Consider the following 13,641-nt stretch of genomic DNA (forward strand, 5'->3'; position numbering starts at 1 on the left):
AAAGGTAATAATAGCATCCTGCATGTAGAGGCATTTTTAGATGTGGATTATTGTAGGTCAAGGAAGTTCATTCATAATGAAGGTTATTCATATCTTATTGAAGAAAATGACTTGATTTTATTGTGTGGTTTATCTTAAATTTCCGCGTTGCCTTGAAAGCCCTTCGCTTAACCATTTGCATAATAACTAGTTTGCCGAGCATCTGAATAAGACTTAAGCTTACTATTTAAACAATAGAGTGTTCCTGTCGAGGAACTATCGGCTGATAGTTGCCCTGCGGAAATTTGATGTTCTTAAAACAAATATTTGCCCGAGAAGCGAAGCTTCGAGGACAAATATGCTAGTTTTAAGAACATCAAATTTCCAAGGGGCAACTATCAGACCAATAGTTCCGAGACATAAACACTCTATTGTTTTTATTGTTCACCACTAAATTTTCTTCCGCGCCTACAGCTTGTCACAAATGTCAATAATTCGCAACCGTACATTGGCTAAAGAATACGTTATACCTGTCAGAATTGAAAAGTCACTGTTTTCCGATCTGCCTAACTTCGCGGCCGTCAAACTATTCAAAACTTTTCACGGATGAGTACTATCAATCCAGGTATTTTACGCGGACGGGCACTATCCATCCGGGTATTTTCCGCGGGCGGGCACTATGGACTGATAGTTTCTCTCCACGGATGAACACTATCGCGTCACGTGATCGATTTAAACCAATAAGAACCGGAGAAAATTTAGTGGTGAACTATAACATTGAATAGAGCAGAGTTAAGAGTTAACCAAATTGAATAATTGTTTCATTTGGATATTATCTCTCGGGTCAAGTAAGCAACATAAATAATGTACATGGGCCATTTGATACATGTTTTTTGATACATGATTAGGGCAGTTTTCATCGCTGGCGTATGGTGAACACATTTAATTAGTATGGGTAATCGCATGGGGCCGAGTAAAATTAAGGATTAATATCACTTGTGTTTTCGAAAGTTGCTGAAATTGCCCGAGTCGCGCAGCGACTCGGGCAATTTCTGCAACTTCCGAAAACACAAGTGATATCAGTCCTTAATTTTACGAGGAACCATGTGATTACTTGTTTATAATATAGGGGGCAAAATGTTTTATTACTGATCTCGAGCAAAACGGGACGCCATTGTTACAACACAAACAGAAATTTCTTTACCTTGACAGCCGATTTTCAGCCAATCATTTTCAAGTAATTTTGCCCGGGGCAATTACAGAAATTAAAAAAAATGCCCTCTGTCTTGACCAATCATAATTCAGTAATTTTGCCCCTAATATGATAAAGAGGATAATTCCAGTCGCGTTACAGCAGAAAACATCTCCTGGCGTAGCCTTGCGTGACAACCTGCTGTTAGTAGTTGCCAGGTTCCGGTCAATCAAGTACGGATCAGCTGGTAACAGCCTGAGCTTGGTAACTAGCAAGAAACAAAATGGCGGATACGAGAGGGGCGATTGCCAGGATGTAAAGCATTTTCACCTTTTTATGTTTCACAAGTCAACCTGTGCGTCTAAAGATGTCTTCAACTTCAACAGACCCTTCTTCCATGCAGGAAAAGGTAGCTAATGAAATATAAACTAACTTAAAAAATCCCTTGACACTTGTGAACTAGTCCCAAATACCATGAGCCGCGAAGCGGTAAGTAATATTAGCATAATGTTTTTATACATTTTTTTTTTACTTGCACTGTTCAAGAACATAATCCCTCCCTGATAGATGGAATTGCGGTCGTTCTTCCCGAAAGATAGTCCGCCTTAAGTCGATCCGCCCGAGAATGGAAGTCGATCCGCCCGACGAATTGAACAAACACTTGCATCAAATAACAAAGATTAAGCTGTTATTCTATTCTTTTGATTTCTTTTAGTAATGTTTGTTGATATCTGTTGACCATGCTATCAAAACAACAGCTCAGTCAATCGCTGGAATATTGAACTTCCTCGGAACTTCTGCGATCGAAAGCGACATCATTTTGTTTCGTAAATTACTATTATAGACGCATCGAGGCCAGCTATTTGAGGCAAAAAATCAATCGTGATGTCAGTTGAATAAATTGTCTGGTTTTGTTCGATATTTCACTGAAGATGCTCACAACTTTTGCTAAAATACGGGCTTAAGAATGGGATGCCAAATTTGTTAAAGTTATGTTTTTTATGGCGGCCATGCAAACAGTGGAAGGAACATAGCCGAGACGAATTTTTCCACTTTTTTTTTTTTAGTTTTATTGAAGACACCATTAAAAAACAACTCTACACAACTAGATAAGATGATGTATACAGCAAGTGAAATGACTTTGAAGTTCAGGCGGAAAGGTCTCGGGCGGAACGACCGGATACTGATAGATGTATGTGCCTTGAAAGAAAATTAACAGCATTAAGTTATGTATGTAGAATTAGCTGTAACACAACATCATAACCACAGTGTCAATGTCATCAGTTCCAAAGTAAGTTCCACTTTCAACGTAATACATGTACCACTATTAAACTGAAATAGTGATACTGTCAACCATCTGAATCTCTGAAATTTCTTGGCTTATACTATAAAGAAATGTGACACTCATTAGGTTTGAATAAGATTTTATTTGCTGGGAAATTCAGTGAATATTTCTACTAATAAGACTGAGCCAAAATTTATGATTGTTAGAAGCATAATGATGTTTTTGATCAACTACAAAACAAACAGAGTTTTTGGAATTACTATACTCTATTAACATCTTCTAGCATACATCTGACACTTTCGAAGGAAACTTTGTGGTAATTTCTACTTTCCGTGCATTAAGTAGAACCACTTTACAGACTGATATTGCCTTTTTTGTTCTTAGATTCTCTTAGAGCCCTACAGCTATGTTCTAAAAGTTCCAGGAAAACAAGTCAGGGAGAAGCTTATTCAGGTGAGAATCTTATTCTTTTTAAGGGTGAATTTAAAATACAGCCAAACCTCTCCACAGGGGCCACCTTGAGGACAGATGAACTGAGGTGGCCACTGTAGAGAGGTTTAAATGAATGTATGGACAGCCCTCCAGAGCCAAAAAAAGTGGCCTTTGTGGTGAGGTGGCCATCAGTGGAGGTTCAACTATATTGAGTAATTATTTATTTATGTGGAACTTTGAGCTAGTATAATATAAGGTTGTTTTCTGATTGTAAAATTTTACTGGATTGCAATTTACTAATTGATGTGTTGTGATGTGAAATCAATTGCCTGTAGGAAATCATGTGGACTTTTCTTTGATCCTCTTTGGGCCCTTGGATTAAGATTGCCATGACCTCAGTTTCTTTGTGCAGCCTGCCTTTTGCCAGTATCTTTAACTACAGTTTTACTCCTGCCAGCTAACTCTCCACATGGGCATCATTCTCTTTTTCACTGGGCATCTCTTTTTCACTTTTTATTGCTAGCTATCTCTTGTTCTTCATCTGGCATAAGGTTTCGTCTTGTCAAAGTCTTCCATTCAGAGACACCTCTGCTGCCTGCCTTTTTCCTTCTTCTCTGACTACAGCCTAGCTCCACCCAGCCAACTCACTACACTGACATCTGTTTGTGTTTTTAACTACACCTGTTTCCAGATTTCTTTAACTCTTCATCTGTTTTGTGGCTTTAGTAATGGCAGAAGGCTCCATTCTGTCAAAGTGGTCCATTCATTGACATGTCTCACCGTAACACTTAACACCACATCATCAGCATACAAATTCTCCATACTGCTATATAATACATTTCTAAGTTGCAGACCTGGAGAATTTCTTTATCAATCATTGGAGCTTCTTTGGTTGGTGATCATTTTCTTTATTACTGTGATTCAGGGTTGACACTGTAACGAGAATATAGATGATGGCGTCGCTCTTAGCAGCAAAAAAGTTAAAGGTGCTTTCAGTGCGGCCTGCATCATTTTGTTTTCCAACATGGGAAATACTCAGTCTTCTGCTTCTTTGTGGACTATTCTCACTCTTTTGCACTCTATCCTGCTGCTAAATTTGTTTTTGAAAATTAACCTCCTGTGTTGTTGGTATTAACCTATTGACGTCCAGTGCGCCCATAAGCGCCCATGTGGAACCACACTCTTTCTGCGCCTTGTGACGTCATCACTTTTAACCCTAGAGCACGACTTTGAGCACGTACTTAAACAGGTTGAAAATACCTTACAAACAATACCAGAAAGAGTGCAATTGAGTGAAGGAGATTGGAGAAATAGCCAAAAAACCATGTAACTTTGACCTCAAAATCTGCACGAAAATCTTGTTCCATTACCCACCTACCTTTCTGAGCATGTGGTTTGAAAATAATGAGTAGTTTCCTAAAAAACCTCTACACCAAAATGAAGCCTACTAAATTTCCAGCAAGTGAGGAGAAACTTCAGGCAAGGAAAGGTGAAAAAAAGGGAAGGAGAAAGAGAGAAAAGTAAAAGTCGTAAGTGGGGCATTACTTTTCAACCCAAAAATCTCGAAATTTTGCTTTCTGCACCTGCCCGAGATTTTCAGGCTGCCATTTTGCATTTGGATAGAAAGGCCGTCGAGTGTACAAGCCGTGAATGGGTTTGTGGTAAGTTTGAGCTTTTAAAACCACAACAGTGACCCAAAATCTGCTCGACTAGCTTCAAAACACAGTTTTTCACAAAAGCTGTGGCTATTAATGGGTTAAGTTAACGTGCGTGGGATATTTTGTCATTTAGAATGGTGTTTCCAAGGCCAAGAGATTTTTCGAATGGGACATGCAAAATCACTCCATGGAAATTGGAATCAGAAACCCTGGAATTCATGTTATTAAAAAACCACAATCATGAAATTTTCTCAAAATAGAGTCTCAAAGATACTGTTTTTTTTTCTTTTTTGACAGGCATTCAATTTTTGGCTAAGCATACCAGAGGATAAACTAAGTGTGATTGCAGAAGTGGTTAAGATGTTACATAATTCTAGTTTATTGTAAGTGTTAAGAGTTAGAAGAATATGCCGCTTTTACTTAATTAGGTCAAGCATGTCTGCTTAAAGCTAATTTAGCCATTTAGCAAAAGTCACCATTAATAGGCTGAAGAAAATAGGCCACTTTTAGAATTTTAATCACCGATTTGTGGATATACATGTAATGCCTGTCTATTGTATGCTTCCCATCTCATGATCTATTGTACTTATTGTCACATGGCACGTTCATTTTAACGTTATTCTGAAGTCACTTCAAGTTTGCTTATTATTTTGAATATCATTATTTTCCAATCGTTATCCTATGTTGAATTTTTTGATAACTACAGATAATTTGCCAAATAATGCCATGCCTTGGCGTAATTCTCAGGACCAAAGTGCCATTGTTGTCCAAGCATGATAGTAATGTTTTGGTTTTTTTTCTTTTTCACAGAATTGATGATATAGAAGATAACTCAAAATTACGAAGAGGAATTCCAGGTAATATCTGATTACATAAAATATACACAGAAATGTAACTGGCTGTTGATCCAAAGTTTGTCAACTGCACACATGCAACATCTTAACCTTATTTTTTTTTCAATGATGTCTTAGTTGCTCACCAGATTTATGGAGTGGCTAATACGATCAACAGTGCTAACTACATGTATTTTAAAGCTTTGGACAAGGTGCTCTCCTTGAATCATCCAGATTGCATAAACATATTTACAGGTACTAACAAAATAGATATAATTCTTATATTGCCAAACAGGTGAATATTTCTAACTTGTAGAATAGATACGCTTATTAGATTCAGTACTCTACTGCTAGTCATGTGGATTGAGTACTCAGCTCCAGTACTCAGCTCCAGTACTCAGCCCCAGTACTCAGCTCCAGTACTCAGCCCCAGTACTCAGCTCCAGTACTCAGCTCCAGTACTCAGCTCCAGTACTCAGCTTCAGTACTCAGCCCACTAACTCTTAAAAGTGATGTGAGTTCTATCCACTGATGGAATACATCATCAGGCAAACAGGTTAAATGCTCAAGAGTAAAGAAACACATCAGCTAGGAAGTGCTATTTGCTAGAATTTGAGTTAAAGATTTGGTTTACAAAGAGTGAATAACAAGTCATGATAAATATTAATTTTTTCTTTGTGTCACACTTTTAACATCCTTCAAATGAATATCAGTTTCAATTTTTATTTATATACATATGTAGAAGTGTTTCATTTTAAAAGTGGAATCAACACATTTCATGGAATTCTGATTCATTCAAGTTTAAGTCATTAATTTTATTTATTATTTACATGTATAAAAACAGAATAACAGCAAATTTGTACACCTGGTAATTTTTTTTTTTTTTTCAAAGTGTGTTTTTGATGTCTTTTACAACTTGCTATTTCTTGATTCAGAGGAACTGTTGGAGCTTCACAGAGGCCAGGGAATGGATATTTATTGGAGAGACAGCTACACCTGCCCATCTGAGGATGAATATCATGAAATGGTCAAGAAAAGTAAGCCTTAGGTTCAATTCAAACTTGAACTTGTCTCCTACTCATAGCCCTACTATTATAATACCTTTTCTCTTTATATCAGCTCGTGCTATCAGGGCTCAACACTAACGGAAGCCAACTAGCCACAGACTAGTAGAAATTCAGTTTTGGCTAGTGGTTTTCGATGTCCACTAGCCAGTTTGGGTAATGAACAAACAGTACTTAAATTCGTATGATGCACGATCCTCCCAGTAGATAGCGCTATTTATAGCGCCAATCGCCAACCTCTAGGCCAATAGCGAAAATCAGACCTGAAAAAAATCAGGCCTGTACGGGATTCGAACCACTGACCTCTGCGATGCTAGTGCAGCGCTCTACCAATTGAGCTAACAAGCCAACAGGGAGCAGGCCGTTAAGTTGATTCGTAATAAACCCGTGAAAGTGATAAATAAGATACCATGAATATATGAAGTTCATATATTTTGAACTGCGGTATTAGATACGTATGATGCACGATCCTCGCAGTAGATAGCGCTATTTATTCAGGTCTGATTTTCGCTATTGCATAAATAGCGCTATCTACTACGAGGATCGTGCATCATACGTATCTAATACCGCAGTTCAAAATATATGAACTTCATATATTCATTGTATCTCAGTACTTAAATTGTTGTAACATCTAAGTTGTCACTAGCCACTTGGCTAGTAAGTTGAAAAGTTAGTGTCAAGCCCTGGTTATAAAAAAGTTTGGGTACCTTGGAGTTACATGTAACTATACGTGTAAATCACGTATGGCATGTGGAACTTCTATGCAGCCAATAACAAACTGATCCTCCAAATTTACCTTTTCACTCCCAGCATGTGACTTCATACATGGACATACTTTAGCTGCTAGTAGCAGTCAATTATCCCTAGCATCTTTGCTAGTATTCCAAAATGTTAAGTCATTTTTTTTTAATCACAATTATAAAACTAATCAGACAGCAATTGAAAATGTGTACTGCACTTATTGTTGAATGGCTTTGTTGTTGATTTAGAGACTGGTGGCCTTTTCAGGTTGGCCGTGAGGCTGATGCAAACTTTCAGTGAAAATACAAGGTGATCCTTTTCTTACAATTTTTAGACATAATCTTTCAATAAATACTGTGAATTCTCTTGTCACAGTATTAGGAGTATAGAACAGAGTAGATGAGATACCAGTGTGTGTAGTCAGCTATAATATATAAAATCACGACACTGATTGATTGCAGTTGCTTGCTTTTTTAAGATTCAGATGGTTTATGGCTTCTGTTTCAAATTTACGGTCACTTTCCCTTTTTTAGATATCTTATTTTCAATCTGTTTACTTTTTTTTCTGCTTGTTTGATGGTTTTTTTCAAGATGTTGTGCAACTAATTTTACTCTTCTCTTCAATCGTCTTTATCACAGTTATCCACTTATTTTATTTTGTATTTTCAGTAACTTTGTCCCATTGCTGGATACGCTGGCCTTGTTTTTCCAAATCAGAGATGACTACGCCAATTTACTCTCGGAAGAAGTGAGAAGTGAATTTATTAATTTCTGACATCTAAAACGGCTGTTCCGAAAACGCGGAGTGCGGAGTCTGAAAAAAAAAATTAAAAAAAAATTAAAAAAAAGAAACAAGGAAAAGAATAATTAAATACATAAATATACTACGAATAGAAATTTAAGAAATAAAAATAATAATTATTAGAAAATTCATGCCGCCTGAAGTGGACTGTTCATTTGGTATATTTAACCCAAGATTTTCATAGTTAGCAGTTCACTTTTACCTTGAGTTAGCAATTCACTCTTACCACTTATTACCAGCTTTAATTGAATATATTAAGTACGTTCATCCCCGTCACATGCCTTTCCATCTCAATTGATTGAATGCCTGGGCTAGGTGAGACAACTTATCCCTAACCTCTTCCAGGCGTTCGGCTAGTTGGGTCATAGCTCGGAAAACGGTGAGCGAAAAAATCGGGAAAATGTGCTTTTTTTACTCTGTTTTGCGTTAAAAGCCTTCAAGTACTGTGTACCAACTTAACTTTATTTCCAGCTTGAAATCGGCAATTTTCTTCCGGAGAAGGTATTAGGTTCCAGCAGGCAAAAAAAAGAAAAAAGAAAGAAATACATAGCTGCAGTCACGGTAGTTGCACGTGGAATTAACGAGATAAGCAAGGGTTGCTTTTTTGGGGTTTTTTGGGAAAACATTTTATTTTTATAATTTGATTTCTCAAAGTGCAACTTTACTTGCGTATTGACTTGTTTCTCTATTTGTCAATCTACATTTTATATCTTACTATTTTTCAGCGCTGAATATCTTTCAAGGTTTTAGATTGAGCTTTGCAAGAACTTTAGGACGCGCAGTTGACAAGTTGTGAGAATGGTTCAAGGGTTAATTCACACGGGCAGTTTATTTGTGGAAAGCAAAGATTGAGATTGTTTCGAGGCAGTACAGCTTTCCAGCAAAACCGAAGGTGTAATTTCTCGCATTTTCTAGACATGGTCAAAACTTGACTGTGCTTTACTTTTTTTTTCCGTAAAAGTGAGTGGCTAACTATAAAAATCTCGAGTTAAATATACCATATGAACAGTCCAGTTCAGGCGGCGTGAATTTTTTTAATAATTATTATATTTATTTCTTAAATTTCTATTTCTAGTTTATTAATGTATTTACTTATTCTTTTAATTGTTTTTTTTAATTGCGTTTTTTAATTTTTTTTTAGCCTCCGCACTCCGCACTCCGCACTCCGCACTCCGCACTCCGCACTCCGCACTCCGCACTCCGCACTCCGCACTCCGCACTCCGCACTCCGCACTCCGCACTCCGCACTCCGCACTCCGCACTCTGCACTCCTCGTTTTCGGAACAGCCATCTAAAACCGTAAATCAACATCGATTATGTCTTTTTTTGTGCATTTCAAATATGTAAATGCATGAAATTTATGAGTATTTTGTGCCGTATTTTGACGAGCCCGTAAGGCGAGTCAAAATACAAATAACGAATAAAGTTACTCAGCGATACTACACAACAAAACTCTTAATAAGTTATTTATTATCTAACACGCCATATTGTTATTTCAGTGCGGGCGAATTTCGCGGATATTTATTTACGGAGAGTGCGTGACAGAAGTATGCGAAGCGGAACGGAATTGGCGCGTTGTCGTGGTGCTGTTTCTATTTTCTTCAATAAATGAAGCAATTACCTGGTTGTCTAGCTGTTTTTCTTCGTTCGATTCATTTTAAAAAGCTTGATCTATATTTGCCAGCCATTCCGACTCCTCGTCGTTAGAAATCCGATATAAATTGTCTGCCATTTTTTTTCGTAACTTCAATCCAATTCTTCGCTTGCGCGATGCGAGAAAACCTGTCTAACCGGTTCTCTGGAGCACAAATACCGCGTGGTATTTGTACTTGTCTATAGCGTTATTTGTACTCTACGGAGTCTAGTTGGATAATAAATATATCTTATTAGACGTTTTGTTGTGTAGTATCACTGATTATTTTTACGAGTTGTGTCGTATTTTGACGAGCCCTACGGGCTCGTCAAAATACAAATAACGAGTAAAAATACTCAGCGATACTGCGCAACAAAACGTTTAATAAGTTATTTATTATCTAACACGCCAAACTGTTGTTTCTGCGGGCGAATTTCGTGGATATTTATTTACGGGAGTGCGTGACAGAAGTATGCGAAGCGGAACGGAATTGGCGCGTTGTTGTGTTGCTGTTTCTATTTTCTTCATTAAATGAAGAAATTTTCTGGTCGTCAAGCTGTTTTTCTTCCTTCGATTCATCAAATGAACTTGGATCTATATTTTCCAGCCATTCTGACTCTTCGTCGTCGGAAACATGATTGAAATTGTCCGCCACCTTTTTTTTTTCCGTAACTACAATCCAACTTCTCTTGCGCGATGCGAGAAAAACAGTTTAACCGGTACTACAATAGACGAGTACAAATACCGCGTGATATTTGTACTCGTCTATGGCGTTATTCGCACTCGCCTAGGTGTAGTTGGATAATAAATATATCTTATAAGACGTTTTGTTGTGTAGTATCGCTGAGTATTTTTACGAGTTCTGCCGTATTTTGACGAGCCCGTAGGGCGAGTCAAAATACAAATAACGAATAAAAATACTCAGTGATACTACACAACAAAACGTCTAATAAGTTATTTATTAACCAACACGCCAAACTGTTACTTCAGTGTGGGTGAATTTCACGGATATTTATTTACGGGGAGTGCGTGATAGAAGTATGCGAAGCCGAACAGAATTGGCGCGTTGTTGTGTTGTTGTTTCTATTTTCTTCATTAAATGAAGAAATTTTCTGCTTGTCAAGCTGTTTTTCTTAGTTCGATTCATCTAATAAACTTGGATCTATATTTGCCAGCCATTCTGACTCTTCTTCGTCGGAAATATGATTCAAATTGTCCGCCAGTTTTTTTTTTTTTTTTTTTTTCGCAACTACAATCCAATTTTTCACTTGCGCGATGCGAGAAAACCTGTTTAACCGGTACACTACAATAGACGAGTACAAATACCGCGTGATATTTGTACTCGTCTAAGTGTAGTTGAATAATAACACCCTTTATTCACTTTTCGTTCTTTCCACGACAGTACAAGGAAAACAAAAGCTTCTGTGAAGACCTAACGGAAGGAAAGTTTTCATTTCCGATCATTCATGCCATTCGCAGTGACTCAGAAAGCACGAGAATTTTGAGTATCCTTTTGGAAAATTTGTCCACCAATAGATCCTAACGACTTTTAAGTTCTGGCTGGGTTGGGTCTTGCCGGGGGGGGGGGAAGGAAGGTGAGTATGATTTGAGGAGAGGCTGAAGGGGGAATAGGCCTCCTGCAAAGGAGAGAGAGCTTGCGCAAAAGGCCTTGCATTATCTGGTCGAGCATTGCGCTCAAGTCAACGTAAAATGCTCACATGAATGATACATTCGCGATTACGGCTTTCTGCGCGGTGGGAATTGACAAACAAAGCGAAATAACATTAAGTTTTGAAATGAAACTTGTTACAATGACGAGCCGTTATGGGGTTTGTGGACGTTCTGCCGCAAGCGGCATTGTTATGTTGTCTTTGGATCATAGTCACGGCTAAGTTGCCTGAAGAACAGGAGTAATTTTTTTTTTGTTTAGTTTGTTTGATCGTTTCTTGAATTTTGTGATTGTTTTACAGGAAGAAACTGCGCGAGGCAGGTGCAATGTACGAGTCATACCCCCGCACGTGACTTGTTTCTTGCGCTCGCCTTGCTCGCCTCGCGAGTGCTTACAAAACGTTGAAGATTGACTCTGACCGCAGACTGTTGCTGCAGGCGACAGTGTTGTTGTTTTCCATGGGATTAAGAACGATGAGATGTGAGCTTTCCTAAAGCTGAATTCGTTTAGTATTTAACTTCAACAAAAATGTCTCAATAATGCTTACGGAGTTAATAGAATCCTTAGTATTCCATAGATATTTTGAGACAGAGAACTACCGACGTAGATCTTAAGAAGTATTTTGTAGATTGTTTAGAAGAGGTGAGTTGGACATGCTTTGACTAAACTCACGATGAATACTGACACTGAGCATGCATAGGTACTGTATTATTAATGTAATGAAGTACTTCTTTCTTTCTTTCTTCTTTTTGGCAGATTGGCTCATTTGCGTACACCAAGGTGATACTCAAACAAATGGAAGAAAAGTGAGTAGATCAAACCAGCTAAACGTCGAAAATGTTCATTTGTTACAGCTAGGTGATGCCAATAATGAGTAGCCTGTACCAGGGAAAGTCGAGAATGTTCATTTGGTACAGCTAGGTGATGCCGATAATGAGTAGCCTGTACCAGGCAAAGTCGAGAATGTTCATTTGGTACAGCTAGGTGATGCCGATAATGAGTTGCCTGTACCAGGGAAAGTCGAGAATGTTCATTTGTCACAGCTAGGTGATGCCGATAATGAGTAGCCTGTACCAGGGAAAGTCGAGAATGTTAATTTGGTACAGCTAGGTGATGCCGATAATGAGTAGCCTGTACCAGGCGTTTACTTAACTGTTTAACTCCCAAAAGTGATTGACATGTAACTTCTCCCTTTAACATTCATACATTATCAAGCAAACAGGTAATGAGAATACTCAAACTTATCAGGTTGAGGTTGTTACCTTGATTGAACACCAAATTCTTGTAATCAATTTACAAGGAAATGTGTAGCAGCTATAGGGGAGAATAGTCCATTTTACAGTTGTGTGCTTGGTTGCCAAGCCTTTCAACGGGAGTGAGGCTAGAAGTGACTTTGTTATGATACAAACCTTGCAGCCTTTCAAATGTAAATCACTTTGTTATCATTCTAACTAGATACAAGTCTCTATCACGACAAGGTCACCTTCAGCCTTACTCCAAATCAAAGGCTTGGCAACTAAGTACACAACTGTAAAATGGCGTATTGAGGGTTATGACACAAAGCGTGATAGTAAACGGTGCAGTAGTGGCGAAGGAATGAAAAAAAAAACAGAGAGGTCTGGGTTGGGGGGGCGTAATGAACGCTACTCCACCTAAGCCTCCCTCGTTTTCTCTCTAGCGCTAATTTCGCTCTGTTTTACTAACTGAACGCTTGGAAAAGGCAAATTTATAAGGCGAGTGAAAACTGGAGCTTCTTTTGAGTCACGAATTTTGGTATTAAGAATTTAAGTATTAAATGGGATGACATGATGGTAGATTGTCTCTTTTTGTAGATATATCTCAGCAATTTAAAGTGACGCATATAAATTGTTTGAATTCTTTTGACATTTCAGATCTCAAGCACTGATCGCAGATTTGGGTGGAAATCCTCAACTTTCAGCTATAGTTCAACAACTAGCAAAACTCTATTCCTAGTTAATTTTTAATGTAATTTAAATAAGAAAAATAAAAATCGAATAATCACTGAAGGACGCCGTAAAATCGTGAGTTAATTGTACCATAAATTAACTGAGGAGAATGTGCTGCCTTTGGCTGGTATGGTATCTGCAAATGGTTAGACACTCTACTCTTCACGGTTAAGAACGATGAACCGTAGACCACGTCTTTTGCATCTTCTCTGTACACGTGAAAGAATCCACGCACTTCGCGTAAAGATTAGGGAACTTAGTGGTGTAATGGTCTGACCTTGTTTTCAAAACATTCTTAATTGAAGGCACCTACAAAATTCCCTTTCAAAAATCTGTAAACTACTCAATGCAATCAGGCCAATGTCTCTGGCAAATTGTTGTAAAGC

General features: G+C 38.0%; 1 protein-coding gene across 2 annotated transcripts; it reads left to right on the forward strand.

Moving 5' to 3' along the window:
* Nucleotides 1-1,420: 1,420 nt before the first annotated feature.
* Nucleotides 1,421-13,315, forward strand: LOC111341123 (geranylgeranyl pyrophosphate synthase). Of its 2 annotated transcripts, XM_088750854.1 has the most exons (13): nt 1,430-1,580; nt 2,239-2,363; nt 2,841-2,909; nt 4,844-4,929; nt 5,357-5,403; nt 5,518-5,634; nt 6,315-6,416; nt 7,433-7,493; nt 7,854-7,932; nt 11,022-11,124; nt 11,866-11,930; nt 12,045-12,094; nt 13,181-13,315. In XM_088750854.1, exons 1-13 carry the CDS (start codon nt 1,508-1,510, stop codon nt 13,260-13,262), a joined length of 1,059 nt encoding a protein of 352 aa, XP_088606980.1. In that variant the 5' UTR covers nt 1,430-1,507; the 3' UTR covers nt 13,263-13,315. The 2 variants fall into 2 exon arrangements, with proteins under 2 accessions (XP_022803813.2, XP_088606980.1); XM_022948078.2 differs by lacking the exon at nt 2,239-2,363 and having other exon boundaries at nt 1,421-1,580.
* The last annotated feature ends 326 nt before the right edge of the window (nt 13,316-13,641 follow it).

Source organism: Stylophora pistillata, chromosome 2 (assembly GCF_964205215.1).
Source record: "Stylophora pistillata chromosome 2, jaStyPist1.2, whole genome shotgun sequence".
NCBI lineage: Eukaryota > Metazoa > Cnidaria > Anthozoa > Scleractinia > Pocilloporidae > Stylophora > Stylophora pistillata.

What these genes read in the sequence shown, in the direction of transcription:
- LOC111341123 (XM_088750854.1), top strand. Translation starts at nt 1,508, where the DNA reads ATGTTTCACAAGTCAACCTGTGCGTCTAAAGATGTCTTCAACTTCAAC. An exon ending in ATTACGAAGAGGAATTCCAG is followed by an intron (nt 5,404 to 5,517) that starts GTAATATCTGAT and finishes ATGATGTCTTAG; the next exon opens with TTGCTCACCAGATTTATGGA. An exon ending in CTCAAACAAATGGAAGAAAA is followed by an intron (nt 12,095 to 13,180) that starts GTGAGTAGATCA and finishes TTGACATTTCAG; the next exon opens with ATCTCAAGCACTGATCGCAG.